General features: G+C 40.0%; 1 protein-coding gene across 12 annotated transcripts in view; it reads left to right on the top strand.

The window, feature by feature from the left end:
* Window positions 1-25,486, top strand: part of PHF21A (PHD finger protein 21A) — a 191,625-nt gene that overhangs the window by 131,355 nt on the left and 34,784 nt on the right. For 8 of the 12 annotated variants that reach the window (XM_027578105.1, XM_027578104.1, XM_027578113.1 and 5 more), the window contains 4 exons: window positions 9,372-9,575; window positions 15,759-16,010; window positions 17,228-17,317; window positions 21,051-21,344. In XM_027578105.1, the coding sequence (XP_027433906.1) occupies window positions 9,372-9,575; window positions 15,759-16,010; window positions 17,228-17,317; window positions 21,051-21,344 (840 nt within the window). The remainder of the gene's footprint in view (window positions 1-9,371; window positions 9,576-15,758; window positions 16,011-17,227; window positions 17,318-21,050; window positions 21,345-25,486) is intronic. The other 4 variants (XM_027578111.1, XM_027578115.1, XM_027578112.1 and 1 more) reach the window with 2 other exon arrangements.

Here is a 25,486-nt window from a genome sequence, read left to right as displayed (position 1 = left end):
TCTCTTCTGACCCTGCACCTCAATAATTTTGTTGGATATGGAAACTGGAGAACAGTAGAGGTAAAAAGCGGCTCTACCTTTAGTACAAAGAAGTATGCTGAAAAAAGCAACAAATCATTTTTACTGCAGCCATGCCATCTTTTCTAAAGCTTGGAGTGTGTGTGCGTGTACGTGTGTGTGTGTGTGTGTGTGTGTGTGAAAACTAAATATTCATATAGAGCCTCGTGGATTGGGTTTAGTGGTTTTCATAGCCTGTGAAAAATATTTTACTTCACACTTAAGACTTAATAAAATACTTAAATTTTTAACCAAATGCTTTTTATTCATTAGGAGGTGATACATGCTTTTTTTCTATATTGCTGAATCTTTAGCTCTCTTTAATAAAATTTCTAGTACTGACAAGTTAAAACAAAAAAGCAAACCCTCTCTAAAATTCTGAAAGATGAGTTCAAGTTTCTTCTGTCTCTGATGCAGAAAACTCAGACTAAACACAGAGTAGTGCAAATCATCTTTTGTCACGTGTCTTGGAAGATCCAGTCCCTTGAAGTTAACCATCTCTCATCTTGGCAGCCTACATAGGTGATGGAATTGCTTCCTCTGTGTTGTTTTATGTGGGGTCTTGTCAGAAAGCAAATTTGTAACACTGTTCATTTTTCTCTTTAAGTGATTGTAACAAATATTTGGTGATAAATTAAACTACTAAAATAGCAAATACTTTGTGAAATTAAGAGACTCTCATTCGGTAGCTTTGGAATCTTTTTAAAATCTATGTGTTTATGCTGTTATGGCAGATGATAACAGTTATGTTTTAAACATCAAGAGTGTTCAGGATGTACCTTTGTTAAGATACTTCCCAATTCAGGGGAGCCTGGGTGGCTCAGTCGTTAAGCATCTGCCTTCAGCTCAGGTCATGATCCTGGGGTCCTAGGATTGAGCCCCGCATCGGGTTCCCTGCTCTGCGGGAAGCCTTCTTTTCCCTCTCCCACTCCCCCTGCTTGTGCTCCCTCTCTCGCTGTGTCTCTCTCTGTCAAATAAATAAATGAAAATCTTAAAAAAAAGATACTTCCCAATTCAAAATGTCAGTGTTTACAGTGATTTGTAAGACTTACTTTTTTTCACATGCAAGGAAAATACTGCATTTCATCATAGAATATTTTCTTTTTTTTTTTAAAGATTTTATTTTTATTTATTCGAGAGAGGGAGAATGAAAGATAGAGAGCACGAGAGGGAAGAGGGTCAGAGGGAGAAGCAGACACCCCGCTGAGCAGGGAGCCCGATGCGGGACTCGACCCCGGGACTCCAGGATCATGACCTGAGCCGAAGGCAGTCGCTTAACCAACTGAGCCACCCAGGCGCCCTCATCATAGAATATTTTCTACTTGATGTATCCTGCCTGACAGAGTATATCGTTCTAATACTGTTGTCTTTTTCTCTCTTTTTTTTTTTTTTTTTTTTTTTAAGATTTTAGTTATTTATTCATGAGAGACAGAGGAGCAGAGAGAGAGAGAAGCAGAGGGAGAAGCAGGCTCCCAAGGAGCAGGGAGCCCGATGCGGGACTCGATCCCAGGACCCTGGGATCATGACCTGAGCCGAAGGCAGACGCTTAACCATCTGAGCCACCCAGGCGCCCCTTTTTCTCTCTTTTAAGATAAAACTGCAGAATTAAGGATTGTTAAAAGATCCTCTCCTTTAGACATGATTGATTCATGTCCTCGTACATGTATTCTGCATAGAATTTGGTTATCTATTAGATTAACCTCTTCCAGCATCTTATTCTGTCTTCCTACATTTCTCATTATACCCAGGGCTTGGGAGTAGGCAAAACCATCTTTTATCTGAGCAGTGTCCCACAAAATGATAGAGGTTTTTGGTTTTGTTCCCCCTTGTCCCTCCTCCTGTTTTAGGATCATTACTTGTGCTTAAATTGTATTTTCATATCCAACTTGCCAGGGACAGCTCCTGCACAGCAACCTCCAATCATAATTCTTTACTGAGGAAAACCAACCACAGCAGCTTCAGGACAGAGCAAAGAGAATTTCTATAGTGGATGGGACAACTCTGACATTAACAAGGCAATGCTGCCTTTTAAGTTGTAGAATAGAGCCATGGAATGATGAATGACAAGCTCATGGTGTGTGCAGGTCTGTAACAGATAGTTACAGAGGGGCATGCATTTTGATGAACTGGAGCTTAATTTACAAATTAATAGCCTCCCTGTCGTATCTCATTGTGGTATAAACACAAAGATTCAGGTACTTTTTTATATTAGCAAGCAGCTAAATTGTGCAGATTATAAATGGTTCTTATGTTTGTTTCTGCTGTTCTCATTACTATATCTAGGGTGTTTGCTGGGTCAGGTTACATTTAAATTGGACATCTATTTTATGCATTCAGAATATGGCCCTGAACCGCTATAGAGGTATAAGAAATCTGGGCCACACTTAGATTTCTGTACAGGGAAATATTCTCTAATGTGTTTGATTTTTGAGATGAAAAGGCAACAGATAGCATTCTCTTTCTTAATCATGTACTTTTTTTTTTGGTGATTACCATTAAAAAAACTAACACACAAATATTTGACTAGATGTTAAAAATCAAGTGATTGAAATATAATTGACATTGGAAGTAGAAGTCACATTTAAGTAGCTGTTGCTGTCAGTTAAAAATTCCTACTAGACAAATTGTATTATTCATTGGTTATCATCCCTTATTTTCACATTGCCCTCAACAATTTTCTAAAGCACTCCCCACCGTTAATGCAGTTGATCCTCAATATGTTTCTGAAATAGGCAGGACAGTATAGCTTAGTGCTTCAAAGAAACACAGAGAACTTAATTGTAAGCCAAATGGGTTCTGATTTTGCCTTCCTTTGTCTTTATTGTAGAGAAGTATCTTACAACCACCATCCCCAGCATGCAGTGCTCTTTTTTTAGTCTGTGTCTATGTTTATACTATTTTGCCCTCACATCCAGGTATGTTAACATCCTGGAGAACTGAAGTGCTCCAGGGGACACATCTCTCTTGAGTACAACAGCTACACTCTTTCTTGTTGGATGCAAATAAAGGCAGTTCCCAGGTTCTTAGAAGGGTCCCTAGGTTTAGGCAGCATCTGATTACGGCAATCTTAGCAGTCTTTCATAGTCATGCATAAGGAAGGGTGGAGTTTATCTGTTAGAGCATGAATGAACTAAGTAAGAAAAATGTAAACTGCATTTCAATCAGGCTATCAGATAAAGGGTCTAATCCCCTATAGACATGGAATATAAATCCCATTGGTATGAATAAAAGTTCTAATTTCCTGTGGAGATAGGATGTGAAACCTATTGATTTAAATATCATTGTGTGTGTGTGTGTGTGTGTGTGTGTGTGTGTGTGTGTGTGTGTGTTGAAGGAAGAGTAAACCCCAACAAATATTTTTTTAATTAAAAAAGTAAGCCAAAGTCTAATCAGTACCATGACATGTGTATTCTCCACCATCTGTTAAGCATCCATGTGGAGAATTTTGAACTTCATTAAAAAAAAAACTCTGGTAATTCCAACTGCTGTCCTTAATTCATTTATATTGTACTGTACAAATTCCATGACACTTTCCAGAGCTCTAAAATAAGCATCAGTGTTCCCAGCTCTCTAAGATCAAGCAGATCCTCTTTAGTAGACAGCATAAACAGTTCTGTGTATAAGATGAGGTGGTTGTAGATACTGCTTCTGTCAAACAGAAGGGCATATCCCTTTTTAAAAGGTTTTATAGGTTAGAATCTGTCTAATTCTAACCCTGAAACTGAGTATCGGAGAGTTTGGGGAAAACTTTCCTTGTTCCTTGCAAAACAAATAAAATGCAGTTATTTTCAGCTAAGTATATTTTTATATCTGCTGCTGCCAATATTCCTCCTCCTTCCTCTCTGTCAAAATTCTGTCCTGCGTGTCTCCCCTAGAACATTCTCTCTAATAACTTCAGTGCATGTTCTTTCTTTGAATTTTATTTACTGCATTAGCAAGGGGCAGATTTTGAATATATTGCCTTTTCTTTGTGTTCTTGTTCATAAAATGGTAGAATATTCACTCAGTTTTCTATTTCCTTTTAATTCCTTTAATTTTGTCACGAATTTATGTCAGTAACATATACCCTGTTCTTTAAAGGATAATTATGTAGTAGCATTCTGAAGATTGTTATCCTGTCTCCTTCCTGTGTCTTCAGTGTTGATGAATATTGGTATTACTTATAAATGCAGTGGTTGAACTTCAGAGAGTAGAAAGTTGGTTTTTTTTTTTTCATTTTGACTTCCACAAATGTGAATTTCTCCATATTAGTTTTTCTGTGCACCACAATTTAGTGTCGCTTGTTTCATTTGAGCAATTGGTGAGTCTGAAGACCTGGAAAATTTTTTCACTGCATTTTGGTAGGAAGGATAGGTAAGGTTTGTTCTTGACTTTCTGGATTTGTGAAAAGTTACAAGTCTCTTTTGGTCTCTGGTATGAAGGGTGCAGGTTCTATTTCCAGATTGTATGACTGATTCATGTATGAAAAATCTTAAAAAATGAATTTTTAAGGCAGTATCTTGTAAGAAGATGTCTGAGTGAGTGCTGCCCTATCATAATTGACATAAAACAGATAATGCAGAATGAAACACCAACAAGTTGAGTGACTAGGTGAATCGCTGACATGCAATTATGGAGGGCAGGGCCTGGTACCTAGAGCTCCTTTTGAGAGAAGCTTTTTAAAATCTCTGTGAGAATTTGATGGAAATAAAGTGGTGCCTTGGTTGGGGCGGGGGGTGTCTTGCCATCTCTCCGGAACTTGGAATGATTGACGTACATAGCTGAAAAATGAACCCGATTTTCTGTTGAGTCGTACCTATAAACTTCTGTATTTTTCTTTGGGATCTGTCTTGCTGTCGTGTGAACATGTTGATAGTATCGCTGAATGTCACAATATTGATCACCGTGACTACCTGTCTCAGAAACTGTGACTTGAAGTGTTACAGTAGGCTCTGTGAACTCTTTTGCCTGAACAAGCCCTGATAAAACCTAGTGATGTGTGAATGTCAAGGGAATCTGAGGCTTGGACTTACATGCTGGGTTTATGGAGTAGTTCCTGACAGCTGACAGATGGATTGATTGGAGGGGGCGGTACTAGCCATTCCGGACACCAGGCCCATTGGCCTGTTGTTACAGAAAACATATTAAGGAAAGATGATAGATGAAAGATGACTGGCTTTTTCTCCCTCCCTTCTGCCTTCATTCTCTACAGCTCTTCCTTTCTCATCTCCTTCTCTCCCTGCCCCCTTTTCTTTTGAAATTTCATTAACTTATTAGTCAGTGACAAATGGCCACTTTGTGACACTTAGCGTTTTCTCAAAGCTTCAGGTTAATGTTCCAAGATAATTAGCAACATTTCAAGGTCTCCTTTATATGTGAATAACAGTGAAAATACCAAATTGTTTACTTTGTATAAACCTTCATTAATGGCCAGCAGAAGTCATGATTTCTTTGTTTAAAAGTTTTTTTTTTAAGATTTTATTTATTTATTTGAGAGGGAGAATGAGATAGAGAGAGCATGAGAGGGGGGAGGGTCCGAGGGAGAAGCAGACTCCCTGCTGAGCAGGGAGCCCGATGCGGGACTCGATCCCGGGACTCCAGGATCATGACCTGAGCCGAAGGCAGTCACTTAACCAACTGAGCCACCCAGGCGCCCATGATTTCTTTGTTTAAAACACATAATAATAAAAAGTATAGGCTCACTTCCTGTGGAAGTGAGAGGATACTTAAGAACTTTGTTTGATAGCACATAGCTAAAATTTATGAAATTTGATAGCTATATTCTCTTACTGCTGTGCATAACTGGTACTGATCCAGATCGGGCTCCTGCTGGGGTTAAAGTGAATGGTGTGTTTGCCGGAGCTTGGGGACTAAGCTCTCTAGAACAAGACTGGGCTGTGGAACTTAAGAAAACCAACTGAAAAGCACACGGCAACTCCTTTATCAGCCTGCCCTTAAAAGAATGTACAGGGTTTCTGTATGCCTAAGGTGTGCCTCCACTGCAGAGCTCCCCTAACTTCACATATTTGTTTTCAAGACACAGTGATAGATATTTAAGTGACAGAGGCATCAGCGCTTCCCTCAGACCTTGATTTTTTTAAAAAAATTTCATAGACTTGCACATCTACAAGCTTGGCATTCTTCTAATGGGAACACACAAGGAGGGCAGGGGCAATGCATTTCTGAGCGGCACTCGGAAACATACCAGAGCCTTCTTTCAAAGAAAATTTTACCCAGCTCATATGATCTGACCCTGTCCCATCTGCACAGCTTTCTTCTCTTTGCTTTTTTTTTTTCTTCTCTCAAAGACTAATGCAGGTTTGCAAGTATTTTGATCCGCGTGCCTCCCCACAGGTTCCACAGGCTTTGTTTCAGGCCCTGGGGGAGGAACAGTTGTGAATGCAGTGTGACTCACTGACTCCCACTTTGCTGATTCTGGTTCTGATTGGTCGTCACCTTGTTCTAGCCATATGGCTACAGAGTACTCTAGCCTGCATCCCTTCCTCGTTCTTTCCCCTACTGTTCCCTTCTGTTGTACACGACGCTGGGAGTGGGTTCCAGGCTTTGTCTCTTGCTTCTAGTTTACCCCAGTTAGGCACTAAGTAGGAGAGCACGCTGTATTTCCCAGGGATGGCTGTAGAGGAAAATAAAACCTTTTCCTTTTGTGCCTGGTAGAGTAATTATTTCGTTTCCTGTGCTGTTTTTGTTCAAAGTTTATTTTTTGGCAGGTGTCACATTTGTGTTCTATTATTTCCTCATGGTTTCTCTGCTCCCCCTGATTTGAGCTGGGTTTTTTGTAGAGGTTCTTGGAGTCCCTTTCTTGGGCTGCTGATGCTACACTCCAGCTAGTTTGTTACTATTGTTTGTTTAGTGCTGGTTGTATCTCAGGGAGGAGAACTGAAAGCAACTCTAAATAGTGATTTAGGGCGCCTGGGTGGCTCAGTTGGTTAAGCGACTGCCTTCGGCTCAGGTCATGATCCTGGAGTCCCGGGATCAAGTCCCACATCGGGCTCCCTGCTGAGCAGGAAGTCTGCTTCTCCCTCTGACCCTCCCCCATCTCATGCTGTATCTCATTCTCTCTCTCAAATAAATAAAATATTTTTTAAAATAGTGATTTAATTGTTAAATGTCTTACTGTTCTGAAGTCACCAAGCAAAAACATCTACCAGTGACACGATCCTCAAACTTATCTGTGGCACCACTGCCATCACACCAGACTGTGTGAGTTCAATTACTCTATCTTTTTATACTTGAGAAATAGGGTTTTGAAGACTGGGAAGTTAATTTTTTATAAGAATTTGATATTTTTATTAATCTGCATTTTTTTAGTATTCTACAAATTGTTTCTGCAAAGACTTTGGACTCTGCATCCTTTTTTTCTTTTCTTTGTAAAATTTAACTATTCAAAGAGGCAGTGCTAGTGGAGTATAAAGTTTAGCAGACTTCCCCCTGCCCCATTCGCCTTTATAGGATATTTTCATTGCCTAAAAAGAATCAATAAAAATATTAATTCTCTAAATGATATATTTCGTATTGACTTAAAGTTTTTAAAAATCCATTTTATAAATATTTTAATGTTCAAACATGTTAAGCAAGTAACCTTACAAGTTTGGGTTCTTTAGAGGATATGTGCAGTGAAGTTGGTTAGAATCATAAGGGGGGGTTGAAATCAACCTGGCCATATGGTTTCACTTAACCCTTTATTTAAAGATTTTCATTTACTTCTTTTTCTTCATTCATGATCTGTATTAGAACATGGCAGTCTATTTTTATCAGAAATAACAAACCTCAGCTGGTGAACTCACTTGAAAATATATGAGGAGTACTGCTTATACTTGCTTCCAGCCATTAGACCAAGAGAGGCAGCCCAAGTCTGGCCCCAAATGGTTTTATATGACATGTTCTCTGAGTCATTTGCTAGTCTCTGGTCCCCATCACTTTACACATAATGTGAAGAGACATTTACTTAGCTACATACTTCTAGCCCTGAGTATAATTGTGGACAAAATAGGTCCTTGCCCTCATGGAGCTTACATTCTTTTTTTTTTTTTAAGATTTTATTTATTTATTTGACAGAGAGAGACAGTGAGAGAGGGAACACAAGCAGGGGGAGCAGGAGAGGGAGAAGCAGGCTTCCCGCTGAGCAGGGAGCCTGATGCGGGGCTCGATCCCAGGACCCTGGGATCATGACCTGAGCTGAAGGCAGATGCTTAACGACTGAGCCACCCAGGTGCCCCTGGAGCTTACATTCTGTTGAAATATATTATAGTAAGAAAGTATCCAAATACGCATTTTTCTTGGATTTGAATAAGAGCTAGAATATTCAAGAAACTTTAGTTTTTATATTTTTATCCCATGTAACTAAATCCCTCCTCTGCCTAAACAGATGTACATGTTTCTGCAAATCTTATCCCAGCAAAGAGGTCCTGCTCATGAGTTACACATTTGAGTAATTCAGAACGAGTATTGTTTGTATGACATATTTCTGAGATCAAGGTTTCTCTGTTTAAAAGTCTGTTTAGGGGCTCCTGGGTGGCTCAGTTGGTTAAGTGACTGCCTTTGGCTCACATCGTGGTTCCAGGGTCCTGGGATTGAGCCCTACATCAGGCTCCCTGCTTGGCGGGAAGCCTGCTTCTCCCTCTCCCACTCCCCCTGCTTGTGTTCCCTCTCTTGCTCTCTCTTTCTCTCTCTCTCTCTCTCTCACTCTGTTAAATAAATAAATAAAATCTTTTTTAAAAGTCTGTTTAATGTATGAAACTGATAAATGATGTTTGTGTGAATAACAAAAATTAATATGGCCAGTGTCTGTGTTATCAGATAGAAAAAGTAAAACGACCAACAATGCGCCAGGCACAGTTGTGAGTACTTTACATCCAGCAGCTTGTTTGGTACTCATTAGAACCCTAAGGGTATTGTTAATCACCTCATTTTACAGAACAGGAAATTGAGACACAGATAGGTTAAGTAACTTGCCGAACATCAGAGAGCTGGTAAGTAGCAAAACTGAAATCTATGTCTCCAGAGTCACGTCCTCACAGCTACGCTATATTACCCTTCCAGCCGAGCACACCAAGCTAATAATGGAGCTGAAATCTGAGCTCTGCTATGTGATCTCCATTATCTTTTCTTCTCTGTGTGGCTCAGTTTCCCTTGGTACATGAAGTGTGTCTTATGCTCTTGGTTTCTCCTCATGTGTTGCATCTGTCGGTTTTAGATGTCACAAGTTTTAGATGAAGCTGGTTATGGAAAGATGTCAGAGGTATAGTTGCCCATTTCACAGAGCCGATAGAACAATGCTCTGATAGACGTTCTTTCTTTTTGTCTTCATGGGGTAGAAAAGGGTAGTTGAACAGCTGCGGAAGAACCTGATAGTAAAGCAGGAACAACCGGACAAGTTCCAAATACAGCCATTGCCACAATCTGAAAACAAACTGCAAACAGCACAGCAACAGCCACTCCAGCAGCTCCAGCAGCAGCAGCAGCACCACCACCACCACGCCCAGCCAGCTGCACCCTCTCCCAGCCTGACCGCTTCACAGGTAAAAGTGCGGAGGGGGCCCTGCAGGCCTCTTGCCGTAGGCCGGTTTAGTGTCGGTCATGTAGAGCTGGGGCCTGTTTCAGACCATGCTAAAGCTCAGCCAGCACTAGACAAAAGTTACTCCGGTTACTTTTTTATACTATACACTGGGGTAAAAATCCCTGGAAATTCATTGGCAGAAGGAAATGATACTACTGAGGAGCAAAAATTAAATGATTTCCCACCTGTCCAAAGAAGAGGGGAAAGGTAGACAGTGACAAAGAAAAAATGACTTCTCTGTGTTAGAACAGAACTAAGGTCATATTTTGAATTTCTGGAAGTATCTCTTTGCACTTGTTCCAAAAGTCTGTGTGACTCTGCCTTCTCTGGAATTGTTTTGCTGGAACTCTTAGCAGTTAGGTGTGGAGATATTCCAGGAGCGGGACCCTTGGAAACAGGTAGAAAGGCATTCAGAAGAAGGGTGATATGTTTCCATTATTCAGAGCATATGAATTTGTTCTCATATATTGAAGGAAATCTGAAACGGAAGCTACAGGTTCAAACTAGAACTAGGAACTGGAGGCTTAATATCATTCTAACTTGGTATGGCTGTGCAGATGTTTTTGCTGAAAGGGGCACTTAAACTAGCATATAAGGGTAGGAAGGCAAGATACACAAAAAGGACATATTTGGGAATAACGTTCAGTTAAGAAAACTATCCAATGAAAATGTTTTTGACATTTTGAATGGTTAAAAATATTTCATAGTATTTGTATTATTTTGTATGAAAATTATATGAAAGTCCAATTTCAACATCTATAAATCAAATGTTATTGGAACACACACACACAAGAAAACTATTCAGGCGTGATCTCCACACACCTGCCTTTAATGTGGGCATACCTTTTAAAATGGGATGGTTGAGCAGTGGTTCCTGATTCTTAGGGATCACAAGCCCTATAAGACTTTGGTGAAGGCTGTGGATCCTCTCCCCAGAATAATACACATTCACACCTGGTAAAACTCATTTTTGCACATGACTTCAAGGACGTTGGGATCTTCTGAAACTCAAGCATGGGCATCCTTTACGCACCAACACTAGGTCTTCACTATATACATAGAGAAAAAGATTATAGTTTACTTGATTATTCACTGTTTGTGGACATTGGGCTCATTCATACAGAACATTTTTCAAGTGAAGAATACAGTACTTGTAAAAAATACTAAAGATTACTAAAGATAGTTGACAGTCACAGTTACTGTATACTGCTATTCTCCTGAGCGCTTTACATATAACATACACAGTCCTTACCCCAACGCTAATAAGGAAGGTGGTATTATTATTATTATTCTGTTTTTTAGAAAAGAAAACTAAGGCACAGCGAGATTAAGTAATTATCAAAAATTGTACAGGTAGCATGTGTGGTAGAGCCGAGGTTTGAACCCAGATGTTCTGGTGAAGAAAGTCTGTCCCTTTGCTGCTCTTCTGTACTGCCAGACAATACCAAAAAAAGAAATGCCAACATTATATAAAATGCCAAAGTAGGAAAAAGAGTAATTCCTGTTGTAAGTCAGATAGCTGGAGCATAAATTTTACCATAATCTCCACTCCTAGGATCTTTGAAAATTAAGCATTCAAACTGACTTTTAAAACCCCCTGACCAGGACTCGTATTTCTTCTGAAGGATTGCTTATCATAAGATTACTTTTGCTGGAGTTGATTCGTTTGTTCTCTTTGCAAAGGACAGTTTGATCAGAAAGTGTTTACGGGGAAGGAGTGTGATAGAATTCATTGTTTCCTGCTATGTACGAGTTTTCTCTCTTAACCCATGGAAACTTTCTGTTCAAGTAACATTCCGTGTCCCACAAATCAGAGGAAATACTTATATAATACTTGTAATACCTCTTCCTTCCCTAGTAATCTGAGTTCTGTCCTACTTTGGGAAGGTGAATGATGGTAAGAGGCGAAGGGCCATCCCCCAAACGGTGTTGTGTGGCACCTCTCCACCTGGTAGCCCACCTGATATATTTAATTGATTTAGCTTAGCTTGTTTTATACTATTCTGTTAATTTTAAAAGCCAAAAAACCCTCTAAGTTTTTGATTTCTGTCTTTACGGTAAACTGTCAATCAGTATTTATTGGGTGTTCTTGGTGTGTTAGATTCTGGTATACAAAGAGGTAGTTATGGTCCCTGCCTCAAATCTGGTATATTATCATTTTCATTCATTCTGTAAATATTTATTGGGTCTCTATTATATGCAAATACTGTGCTAGGCAGTGAAGAGGGTAGATTCACAAATAAGACAGAATTTTAAAAATTTAGAGAAGAAGAGGAAAATGTAAACTGGCAACAAAGAAGAATAAAATGAAAGTACCGGTGAAGAGCTGTGAAAAGGCCAGAGGACAGAGTAATTTTAACTAGAGGGATCAGAGGTGCTTCATGAATGAGGTGACACTTGAGCAGGATGTGGACAGATCAGTGAGATTTTAGTGATAGAGCAGAGGGGAAGAGCATCACATGTAGAGAACTGTGTGAACTAAAGTATGGAGTCACAAAACTAAATGTGTGTCCTAGGAATAGCAAAGAGACTGATGTGGCTGTAGTGTGGATTCTGGGCAATACTGGAGAGGGAGATAAAGCCAGAGGCAGAAAGAAGCTAGCTTGTAGAAGCCCTCCAATGCATGGCAGAACCGTTGGAGTTTTGGGCAGTCAGTGGGAGTCATTAAAGGTCCATGAGGTCAGGGACAAATGGGAAGTTGTATATGGCATATATTAAATATCTAAGTTCAGAAAGGAATAACTATTAAGTAGCAATCGCCATGGTCAAACAGGAGGTGGAAGAGAAAGTTTTTTATTTGAAGTCAGGTGGCTAGCAGGGACCAAGGCATAGGAAGTGGGGGGACCAGTCCCCTTTACTTAGTTAACTCAAATTCATCCTTGTAGGTAGATTATGAAATTTTTTCAATTTATAGGAAAAAAAATGAAGGACTAGAAGAAGGTATACCCTTCAAGTTGTACTCACAATCCTGTCCTTTTTAATGATATAATACAAATGTAAAGAAGCATACAGTTAATAAAACCAAATAGAAAATAAACCCTAGTGGACAAAAAGAGGAGTGGGGTGGTTCTATGTGTAGTCATGTGGGTGCGCAGCAGTTATCTGCCATTCAAAATTAAATGAAAATAGTCTAAAATAGATATGGAAGTTCACTAGAACCCATAATAATAATCGCTGTAGGTTCTGATTTGTTCATTGGAGTCTGTTTTAAATCACACCTCATGCTCTGCAGGTAAACAACAATAATAACTTGGCAGAAAAAAAAAGAGTTTGCTTTTAGTGCTTCTTGCCATGTATTTCTGCATTAATTTCTAGTTGGTGTAGTTTAGATTTTGTCAAAATTAAAGAACCTCTTCATGACACTGTGGGGAAACTGCTCTCTTGTCTTGGAGCCAATCACAATTGGACAACATCAACCAGGGACTAATCATAGCTTCCAGAAAAATAATTTTCTTTGTTGTTGGATACCTTCCCTCTCCTGTGTCTTCTCTTCTTCCTGCCAAATAGGTCAGAGGTTGTCATTAGGTTTGGATTTCAAAATTCTAGATTGTCTCTAAACTCTAACACTCCCAAGAGTTTGGTTTATATTCCCAAGCTCTTAGAATAGCATAAGCACCAGACCAGAGGTAAAGATTTAAGCAATACCTGTGTCGATACCTGCTGTAAATAAGTAGTTACTTGATGTCTTTTTCAAAAAGTTTTCTTCAGTTAACTATAGTACTATGCCTTGTGCCTATATATACAGAGAATTATATAGGTGCTAGAATACATGTTGTGAAATTAGCCACAACTAAATATCTATAAAGTAGAATAAAATGCTAACCTAAGATGTCAACAAACTTGTTAGGTTTCAGGGTTTTTTAAGTGTTGCAGTTAATGGTACGTATATAATTCAGGTGAGTTTGAGGTTTTACTGACTTTTTTTAGAATAATCACTTCAGGGCGACTCAGAATATTGATAGTGATTTACCTGAACCAAGGATGTTTCAAACAAAAGTACATGACCTCTTTCAAAGCAGTAACAGCATGCACAATTGTTTTTAAAATCCATGTCAGTGAGTTCTGCTGATTAGAGCCTTTACTTCCATAACCTGTGTTGGCACCAAGATTGAATGCCATCTGGTGTGATTTGCTCACCATTTGAAAAGGTCTTTGTATTTTAATGTCTTAAACTGAAAGAAAGGGCTAATATCACACTGGGTTAAAAACAGTGATTACAAATAGCTGGTAATGTAAAGTGAGTCCTTTCTGCTACACTACTGTAATATTTCTAATGATAAACAGCATTTAGCTTTTATTTGGTTTTCATCATGGATAGATAGTAGATGACCTGCCTCCCCCTCCCCCAGAATAAATACCAGCGTTCCCCTTTTACTCCCACTTCACAGTTGAGGAGGCACTGACCGAGGAGAATGAGACATGCCTGTGTTGCTGATTAGAGAGAGGAAACAAAGATTTGGGTGATTTTAATTACAACCATTAATAAGGATTGCTTATAGGCTGCGATGGGATAGATGAGGCCAGATCACTAATTGTTTTCATTGAAAGAAAATAAAGATATTAAAAGATTAGATGATGTTTATCTGTGTTTCAGACACGTAGGAAAAAACCAACTTAACACACAAGTACTGACAGTCACTGAAATAGAAATGCACAAGGGGATTTGTCCAGATCTGTTTCAGGGAGAGCAGGGTCCTTTCCAGTGGTGTTGTGCAGTGCTGTCCAATCAGACTTTCTGCAGTGTCGGAAATCTTCGCTGTCCAGTTTGGTAGCCACTAGCCACCAGTGGTTTTTGAACACTTGAAATGTGGACAGTGTGACTGAGGAACTGATGTTTTAATTTTATTTTGTTTTAATTAATTTGAATTTAAATGCTGTGTGTGGCTGGGAGCTACCAAATTGGACAGTGCCAATATAGAGTAAGAAGAAAAAGGTGGAGTAGTATCAAAACCAGAACCAGCATGTTGGACCACATAAACTTCCATGTTTCTGAAACGTTTGGAGCTTTAGGATCTTGAGTGAGCACTGGCACTAGATTAGGTGTGTGTGCCATGTAATAAGTTTGTTTGCATTTTCTTGTTTTGTAACTGCCCCTTTAACTACTCTGGAAACTACAGCTAGAAGTCTAGAAACTACAGCTGCAGAGCACAAGCACTTGTGGAGGATCAGTCAAGTCCTGTCACCTCTGCTCGTCCTCTCAACTATCAGGCTTTTTTTTTTTTTTTTTTTTTAAGCGGTGGGGAAAGGGCAGGAGGAGGCGGAGAGAGAGAATCTCTAGTAGGCTCCACGTCCAGCACAGAGCCGGACAGCGGGCTCAATGTCCGACCCCTAGATCACCACCCGAGCCGAAACCAAGAGTCGGATGCTTAACCAACTGAGCCACCCAGGCGCCCCTGATCGATAAGGCTTTTTGAAACAGGTGTTTGCTTCCACTTTGTCATGTTTCACTGGATCTTTGATTGCTTTGCAGCAGTTCTCCAGAGAAAAGATTGTAGTTAGTGACTCACAGCCCTTTGGTATCAGGAGCTGGTATTTACTATACTAGGTGGTTAATAGGTTTTATTATCTAGAGTTTGGGATTTACTGCCTCTGAGGCAACAATTGTGCTAATCCTCATGTGAGTTTCCCTTCCTCCTCTCTAGGGTGACATTCAAAAGAATGAAAAGACACTGTCCTTTCATCCCAGATTTTGTGTGACAGGAGGCAGATAACCAGAATTATATGATGGCTTTCTTCATATTGATGAGGTTGTAGCAATTAAAGATAGAGATGGTGTATACCCCATCAATTTGCAACTTCTACAGAGTTTAAATTAATTGAGAGCAAGCAAAGAATAAAAAAACAGATAAATAGGTACACTCATATTCTGTATCTGTAAACCCACCCCATTCATTGTTGAAAATCCTGTGCCCATATTTGTCCGTGATTATTACTATGAACTTGAAGCTAAATTTGAAAACTCTGGCACAGACTAGAGACAGTCTTTCCCTATAGCAAGAAGTGTGCTGTATGTACACAAAAGAAATGTTATATGGAGAAACTTGATTATAAGAATCATTGCTTTGTTTTCTTCTGGGGATTAGTAGCATATTGTTTAGTGGGATCACACTTCAGTGTCCTAATATCTGTTCTCCATGTCTCCTAGAAGACTGTAACTACAGCTTCTATGATTACCACAAAGACACTACCTCTCGTCTTGAAAGCAGCAACTGCGACCATGCCTGCCTCTGTTGTGGGCCAGAGACCTACCATTGCTATGGTGACCGCCATCAACAGTCAGAAGGCTGTGCTCAGCACTGATGTGCAGAACACACCAGTCAACCTCCAGACGTCTAGTAAGGTCACTGGGCCTGGGGCAGAGGCTGTCCAAATTGTGGCAAAAAACACAGTCACTCTGGTAAGCCAGCAGCTGCTACTCATGTGTGCCCACATGAGAGGGTTCAGGATATGCATTTGTAGAGTGTATCCATTTTGTGCTCCTGCTGGATTTTTTAGTCTCCATCATTCAGCCATACCAAGTTTTCCTTGAGGCTGACAAGGGAATATGGCATTCCTACTTTCTGCTCAAACAACTGTAGAGGTGTCCCTTGGCACCAAGGACCAAAATACATTCAGCGCATTATCTGCAGTCAAAGTATGACTTGACCTGGGGAGGAATGTCCTTCGTAGTGGCATGCACACAGTTTTATGTAGCTCTCTCCATCCTGTTTGCAGACCTGCCTGTGAAACTTGAGTGCTTACACTCTCTGCTTCTGTATTACCAATTTGGGGAAAACTCCCCGCTGAACTCCTTTAGTTCACTATCCCTTGAAATTGGCTGCACCAAGGAAGTACTAGAACAAGCTGAGGCACTTGAAAAATATTCAAGAAACTCACAAATTAACAGTGTCCGTGCCCAAGGTCTATCAGAAAAAAAGATCCCTTGAAGAATTACTTGAACAAAAACTGTTCATTTCATGAGATTCTAGGGTAAAACCATTTAGAAATTGATGCTCTCTGAAGCTTGGGGGAAATATAACCAAATTGTGGTTTTAAAGTCCCTTCTTAAAATTGCAGCTAAGAGCTCTTCGTGGCTTTTGAATGATGACCAGTGATGAGTTAAACTAGATAGCAGTAAAGTGAAGCTTCAGCACTTACCAGGAATCTTGAGAGAAGCGACCAGTTATCTCAGCCAAATGCTGAGAGTTAGAAAATTCTCTACAGGAATAAAGCTATTCACTGCTAGATAAAGCTCTTATATTAGGAGAAAGCTCATTTGGCCAGGCAGCAAGTTTGATTTTACTTTGGATCCATTCTTGACTTTTAAAATATGTACGTGCAAGAGTTCTTAAATGTCAAAGGAAATTGTCTAAGATTACCGAGGCTGCTGTGTTGTACATTAGGCGTGTAAGGACACAGAAATGCAGTTGGTTCACTTTGTAGGGTAAAATATGCAGGTAGGAAAAAATTTTCTTCAGGCAGTGTTAATTCAGATGGTTAATTCTACAGTGAAAACTTTTAGAAAATATTGCCTGACCCAGAGAATAGTGATGCTAAAAATACTGTAAGAATGCCTAACTTTGATATTGAACAGTTATTGTCCTCTGTGGTTTATTTATTTTTCCCATTTTTTAGCAGGTTCAGGCAACACCTCCTCAGCCCATCAAAGTACCACAGTTTATCCCCCCTCCTCGACTCACTCCACGTCCAAACTTTCTTCCGCAGGTGAGTAAACCAGTGACAAGCCCAGGGATAGGTTAGGTGAGACAGAAGTCCTCATGGGCCCTTTTTAAGCAGCCTGAAGTGTGCTCATCAGCTCAGCTTTGTTCAGATCTTACTTAGTTAGCTAAAAGTTCTAGATGCTGATTTCTATACTGGGAGGAAGCTTATTTGATCACCAGGGTTTCTTAGCAATGACCAAACGCAATAGCAGGGGGATGTGAGGAAAAGGAGAATTTAAGATAGCCCCATTTTAAACCTTATGATGTTAACTTACTGGAAGTTTAGCCAAACCTGCCTTCCAGTGGGGAAGGAATGCGATCACTGCTTTTTTTTTTTTCCTGTGTGCCAAAGAGAGTAGGGAAGGAAACAACAGCCAAACTAACCAGTAGAAACCAGAGAAATTTAGTTTTACTCTGGGAAGTAATGGCATTAAGCATACTTTTTAAACACAAAGCCTTGCCTATAAAAGTTTAGACTGGGGGTCTTCACAGGGAACTTTCTACCTAAACCCAAGCAGCTCTGCTTGCCCATATTGCCCTGGGAGAATTCTTCTAGCAGTTGCACTGAACTCATCATTCTCATTGCAGGATGTCAGGATTGCCCCAGTCTGGGTTTTGACGGTACTTGACTTGCCTCATAGAAAGGCTAGGAGTTCCCATCAGAAGCCCCATGTTGCAGGCAAAGAGAGAAGAGTAAGGGATTTTGTGGTCAGTGGACATAGGTGATTTCCAAATTGCCCGTGCACTAGGTTTGGGCATTGAGAACATGAGATAAGGTGATTTCAATCATTTATCCAGTAGATCCTTAATAAATACCTTGGGTATCAAAAAAGCCAGTTTTCAAGACAGTTCTCTGCCCTCAGATGGCTTCAGATCTATGTACAGGCAATCACAGTGTCCATTATGGGAAGTACAGGGTAGTCTGACCATACACGGGAGGGACACCCAACTCATTCTTTTTTTTTTTTTTAAAGATTTTATTTATTTATTCATGAGAGACAGAGGGGGGGGAGAGAGAGAGAGAGAGAGAGAAGCAGAGGGAGAAGCAGGCTCCCAAGGAGCAGGGAGCCCGATGTGGGACTCGATCCCAGGACCCCGGGACCATGACCTGAGCCGAAGGCAGACGCTTAACCATCTGAGCCACCCAGGCGCCCCACCCAACTCATTCTTAAGGGTATTCTAGAAAGTTTCCTAGAAGAGTTGACATTCAGTCTGAGACCTAAAATCCTAGTAAAGTTAGCCTGACAAAGTTTTGGGGGAATAATAAAAATGTCCCAGGCAGAGGGTAGAGCCTATATGCTAATCCAGTATGGAGAGATGCATGTAAGCCTAAGGAACCACAAGGCAATTTGGTGTAGCTGATCATAGTGGGCCATGTAACTGACTCAGGCTAGGGTAAGAGGTGAGGCTGGAGAAGCCCATTGTGCCATAGCCTGTGGGGCCTTCTAGATTATGTAGGAATTTGGGCCTTATCCCAGGAACAACGGGGATCCATGAAAACATTTCCAAACAAATACTTGAAATGATCAGATTTTTGTTTTAGAAAATTCCCTTTTGTCATTGTGTGGAGAATAGATTGGAGATGATCAAGACTGTGGGCAAGAAGAATAGTTAGGACATCATCAGCAATAATAGCTAATGTTTGAAGACTCTGGCTATGTGCCGCTTACTGTGCTAGGCACCTTCTGTGGGTTATCTATTTTAATCCCCACAACAGCCCTGTGAAAGTAGTTGTTATTTTTTTTTAGGTAGGGAACCTAGGGCTTAGTCCATGTTTTCCAAACAGTGGGTCATGACCCATTAGTAGGTTGTGTGAAATTAATTTAATGGATTGTGACCAGAGTTTTTAAATAAAGTGAACAAAACAGAATATGAAACATTAGAGTACATTGCACATACATAATGTCTCATGAAGTTTTTGTTCTATAGAGATATAGGTCTATGTCTGTATGCATGTACTGGTACAGTGAGAAATGTATTCCCTACTGTGTGTCCACAGCAGCCACCACAGGGTCATCTTAAGTTCAGCTAAATATTCAGATTCATGGGACTGTCAAGGCCCACACTTCAACACAAGACAGAAACCAGAGCTTACCAGCAAGACAGCATCAGACATTTTTCGTCAGCCTGTGTAGCAGTCTCTACAGCTGTTCAGTGATAGCTCAGGTGCAAGGAAATGAGATCTTGATCAGGACGGTGGGCGAGCCATCCTGGCACAGAAGCCTTATGCCACACAGGAACCAGTGTATCTTATAACAGTTCCATAGCCGTGGCTTTCAAGGTCCCCACACTGGACATGCTCAGTTACAGAAGTCACCCCACTTCATGAAGCCCAAAGCATGGTGTCCCATCAAGTATTTATAATTCTCCCCATTCAGATTCAATTTACCCATAAGGGATCATTTTTACCATAAGCAATGTTGCCTGGTAACGTAGTTGACATTCTTACCCTTAATCAGGTTTCCAGGGGAACAGAGCTGGAGAGTTAACTGCAGGTCAAACTTTCATGCATAAGGGGAAAAGATTTTGCCCACAGGGTCACTGTACAGAAAGTTCAAAAAATGCTGGCTTAAGTCAGGTATGTTACCTGAGGTTAGCCAGCTAGTAAGTGGTAGGAAGCAGGATTTGAACCTAGGCATGGCTGACCCCATGTTTTTAATCATAATCTTTTGTCACTGTTCCAGTAAAGCCAGACATGAGGTAGAGCGATGGCAGGATGAGGGTAGAAAGCAGCCGTATTTGAGAAGGGTTTAGGAAGTAGAGGTACAGTAGGCAACATCAAGACTGGTTCTGAAGTTTATTTAGCAGGAAAAGACCATTTCCTGAGGGGATGATAAGAGGAGGAAAGAGAGAGTCGGAGGAAGAAATAGGTGAGTTTTAGACATGTTGATTTTTTATTGTTGTTGTTTTTAAAGATTTTATTTTTAAGTAATCTCTACACCCAACGTGGGGCTCAAACTCACAACCCCAAGATCAAGGGTCACACGCTCCACTGACTGAGCCAGCCAGGAGCCCCTAGACATGTTGATTTTTAATTTCTTGGGAGACTTCCAGGTAGAGATATATGACAGGCAGTTGAGTATATGATTCTGAAGTTCAAGAAATGTGTGGTCCTGAGATACCAAGTATGGACGTCTTCAGTACACAGATGGTAACTGAATCCATGGGATGGGTGAGAACTCCCAGGAGGAGTGAGGAGATTGGGAATAAAAGAGGTTCCAGGACAAACTCTGAGAAATACTTACATTTAGGACTGGGCAGAGGAAGAGGAAGCCCACAAAGGTGACTTAGAGGAGCGGCCAAGAACAGGGAGTTAGAGAGCAAGGAGCCACGCTGAATTGAAGCCACGGACATGAAGAAATTTAGAATGTGAATTAAGACCAGCGGCAGCATTATTACCATACTGGGCACAAATCCTGGGTGAGACCAGCCTCTGGATTAGGCATTTGACTTCAGTCCGAAGAGGCAGCATGGTATGGGAGAGGGAGCTAAGGTTTGGATTCAGAAGAACCACGTTGGAGGGTAACCTTTGGACCCTCTTAAGAGCTGATGAGTCTTTTATAAGATTATATATCCTGACAGCCATAGAATTAATAATACCAAAATGAATATTAATAAATATTGGTACTAAATACCATTTCACGTACAAAGTGTGAAAGACCTGGCAATGTCTTAGACTTACAAGACTTGAGAAGTTTCTTTAAGTAATATGATAATTATCCTCTCTTTCCCCATAGGTTCGACCCAAGCCTGTGGCCCAGAATAACATTCCTATTGCCCCAGCACCTCCTCCCATGCTTGCAGCTCCTCAACTTATCCAGAGGCCCGTCATGCTGACCAAGTTCACCCCCACGACCCTCCCTACCTCCCAGAATTCCATCCACCCCGTCCGTGTCGTCAATGGGCAGACTGCAACCATAGCCAAAACGTTCCCCATGGCCCAGCTCACCAGCATTGTGATAGCTACTCCAGGGACCAGACTCGCTGGACCTCAGACTGTACAGCTTAGCAAGCCAAGCCTTGAAAAACAGGTACAGGCAGAGTATGCATCTGCTTTGGGCAGTAGTAGCCTTGCCGTTGAGGCTGGGCTGGCTCTGAGAATGCTTTATCTCAGCACCATTGTCAGTAACCTGTTGCTTATCATGTGATCATTTATCCACAGTGCAAAAGGGCCAATCTTACTGAAGAAAGTTGGGTTGCTTTTCCCACCATCCCCTTCCAGATGGATTCAGATTCCTGTGGGAGTGAGCTCCCCCTGCTGGTTCTGAGCTGAAATTCACAGATGGGTTCTGCTGCTCTCCTGAAGCGCAGAGATAAATCATACACAGAAAATGGCATATTAGTTTTGGCCCAATAAGAATACAGATGAGGATATGACTGTGAAAGGCAAGAAGAGTAAACAAAACAGGGAAAGGGATTTCATTTGACAGATTTCCCCTGGTTATTACAGATAATGAAGAACCAAATGAAAAAATTAAAATTTCTAAAAAGCATTTTTTTTAAACTCTAGAGAATACAGCCGTTTTAGCTCAAATATTGAAGTCTCTCATGTATATTTCTAAAGTCAGATTTTCTCTTAAAAACACAAGGCTAGAGAAATACAAGTTACCTCCAAAAATTCTTAAGGGTTCTGTGACAGAAGACTTCTAAAAACAAGAAAAAGGATTTATAGGCAGTTACCATATTCTATTTAAAGAAAGACCAATGATGAGAAAGAAGAATTTTGCAAAGAAAAGCATCCTCTTTTAAGAAAGTTGCTTTAAAAAGTCATTGACCTATTTCTAATTGCTCAGGCTTGAGTTCTCATTCATCTGAAAATAGTCTCTGGTGATCCTGAATCTTCTGCTTCTGGATGGCTGACCATGATTCAGAGAGGCTAGCCAGATGGTGGAAATGAGAGGCTTCCTGCTGCCTTGGCCTTCTTGAACAGAGGATCCTTATGCATAGAGCACCCGGCTTTCTAACCAGACAGCTCATAAATGCAGCAGACCTTGCACTAAAAAGCCGGGTACTAAAACCTCATGCTCAGAAAACACAAGGGAAAACAGATCTCTTTTCCTGGGGAGCCTACTCAAACCCCAGAAAGTGCTTTAAGGAGCATTCAGAAATAAATTAGTTACATATGTTTTATGTCCCAAGTTTTCAAACTTAGTAGCAGCAGAACTTCGTTATTAAAATATGATAGTGAAGTGCTCAAGCTGGGAAGTTTGCATAGGAGTGTATTTAGAGATCAGCTGCCCTCGTGTCCTGTGCTGGCTTCCAGAGAGCTGGTGAAAGAGCCTTAGAGTTCCAAAGAATGTGGTTTCAAAACTCTCTTTTAGATAACTAAATAGTATTTTTCTCTGACCTCTTTTTTGATAAAGATACTTTTAGGAGACTTATTTTTTCAGTTTCATTTTAATTTTACATTTCTTATTTTTCTGATTACATCTACAATAGTATATATTCCTTATGAAAGAAAACTCAAGCATTACAAAAATATGTAATGTACAAAAATGCATCCACTCCGTAATCTATGGAAAGAGTAAACTTCCCCCGTAATTCTAACCCCTGACACTTAAACAATATAAACAGTTCAGATTATATTCCTCCACATATTTTCTGTGCACCTACTAACGTTTTTAAAGCAAAAACCAAAATTAAGCAATATATATTTTGTAACTTGCTTTTTTTCATATTGGATCTTGAATATCTTTTCATGTTCATAGAGCTTTTAATTTTAACTATAATACCATAAAAAGGTACCCAGGAATTCTTAAAAATTAAAAAAAAAAAAGTTTCTTTCCTAGCAGTAAATTCCATGGTCTCTCTCCTTGTTGATCTAATGGAGGAATCCAGTCATCACTATATTAGTTTAGTTTAGTAGACCACCTGCCCTAACAGGCTTGCAGGTTATTAAGCTCAGTCAGCAGGGGTGCTCTTTAGACCACACTCCATCCTCAGAATCCTCTGACTTCAGATCTTTCTCCTATCCTTCTTCTCTGTGTTTCATTTCTAGTATCACATTTATAGTGATTAGGAGATCTCATAGATGGGCTAAGCGTGAAGCAATATAAATATTGTAGCTACAGAGGTACTACTCACAGTCTGCTCATTGAGTTATCAAAACCTGTGTCCAACATTCTCTGTGTGACCAGGCCAGATGGGTTCCTGTTTTCTTCTGTTTCCTTTAGGTGATAACATTCATTTAATAAAAATGTGTTGATTACCTGCCAGTTACTATGCTGAATGTGATGCCTGAATACAAGGGTGGCTAAATCAAAGCCTAAACCCTCACAGACCTCAGTGCGTAGTGCATTTAGGACAGGCACGGACGGAGGCTTTGCCTCCGGGGGAGGAAGCATGGCAAGCTGTGTGGTTTCAAAGGTCTCCCATCTTGGCACAGAAAAGGAAGAAGGCAGTGTCTGTTATGACAACAGTGTCTAACGTCTCCTTCCCCTGTCAGGCATTACCAGCTTCCTTATCCACCCCAGATAAGAGCGTCCCTGTCTTACCCTTTTTAGAAGCCATGTTACATTGTGACCCTGAAAACATGAGTGCCAGAGTTTAAAGAGCTTTGAGGCTGGAAACATGTTTTTGGTGGAAAAGCAGAGACAGACAAACTTACATCCCCTATACCACTGCCTTTTATGTCCCTGACTCTCTAGCACTCTGTGAAATGGGGCTAAACACCTGTTAATGATGCACTAAAGTAAAGCATTTAAAGTCTATTAGACTGATGCAGTTAGTTCTCAGGAATTATGTTTGTATTTTATCTACTGCATCCTCCCCCTGCAACAAAGACCTCCATGTATGTCCCCAAGGTAAGCTACTGAAAAAAAGTTCTGGGTTCTTTGGGAAAAATCTGCCAGATTGCCACCCATTCCCCTACTTCTATATCTTGCATAGGAACTTACACTAGATCCTCTTTAGGAGTCCTTCCAAGATGAGAATATTATCCAATGTATTATCCTCAAATCCCGGTGTTCCCTCTTAGGAAACGTGAGCTGGTGACTCTTTACCTTCCACTTTAATACTAATGCTCTAGCAGGAAAAATAGATCCAAGTGACCAGAGATGGATTTTGCTTTACCTTCAATCCAAATTTATTCAACCTTGATTGATGAATCTATTTGGACATTTATTTATTTGCAAGTGACTAATTTTGATTATTCATGCAGCCAAGTTTCATAAGATGAATTTGGAATTCAGGGTATAAATGGTTAACTTAGTTTTTCTAATCTTGTTCAGAGTGTTTGATTTCTGTCTTTATCATACCAAAAAGAACAGGATTTCTAAATTCAAATAGTCATGGGTGCAAAGCAGTAAATATAAATGAGTAAAGCAGGCTGGAAGTAAACACGTAGACTTTTTATTTTTCAGTTTTCAATGGGAGCACGAGTACAAGAGATATCCCACTTTTATTCTTAATTTCTCTTTGAAATAGTAAGACAAGCATGATAAAATTGACAATTTTGGCCTTGGTGTCAACAAGACCAAAGAAGGTAGAAGAGACTGTGGTAAGCCAGAAAGTAATATATGCCATCTCAAGGAAGCAACTACTTCTTGACAATAGCCAATTTTTTTATCATATGGAAACTTTTCCTTTAAGAAAGGCCAAAAATTCAGATATTTTGAGAAATCACCTAGTTTTAAAAATACTGATAACTGTTTAAACACCATGTAGGCAAAAAATAGCAATTGCAGGGCAGCTTCACCTCTGGATAAATGGTTTATAATGTCTGACAAAGACCAAACCAAGCTAAAATCTTACTTGTTTTTGTTTGTTTGTTTCCCATTTTTTTTCACTTGGGTAAAATTCATACCACATATAATTAACCATGTTGAAATGAAGAATTCAGTGGCATTTAGTACATTTACAGTGTTGTGCAACCACGACCTCTGTCTAGTTCCAGAACATTTTCATTCCAAAATAAAACCCAGTATCTCTTAAGTAATTACTCCATTTGCTCCTCTACTTTTTGTATCTATAGATTTACCTATTCTGGATATTTCATATAGATGGAATCATATAATATGTTGCCTTTTGTGTCTGGCTTCTTTTAATTAGCATAGTATTTTCCAGATTCATCCACATCCTAACATGTATCAGTACTTCATTTCTTTTTAATGGCTGAATAATAGTCCACTGTATGTATATACCACAACTTGTTTATCCATTCATCCATTGATGG

This window comes from Zalophus californianus, chromosome 11 (assembly GCF_009762305.2).
Source record: "Zalophus californianus isolate mZalCal1 chromosome 11, mZalCal1.pri.v2, whole genome shotgun sequence".
NCBI classification, from domain to species: Eukaryota; Metazoa; Chordata; class Mammalia; order Carnivora; family Otariidae; genus Zalophus; species Zalophus californianus.
This window is presented reverse-complemented; position numbering and strand designations above follow the sequence as displayed.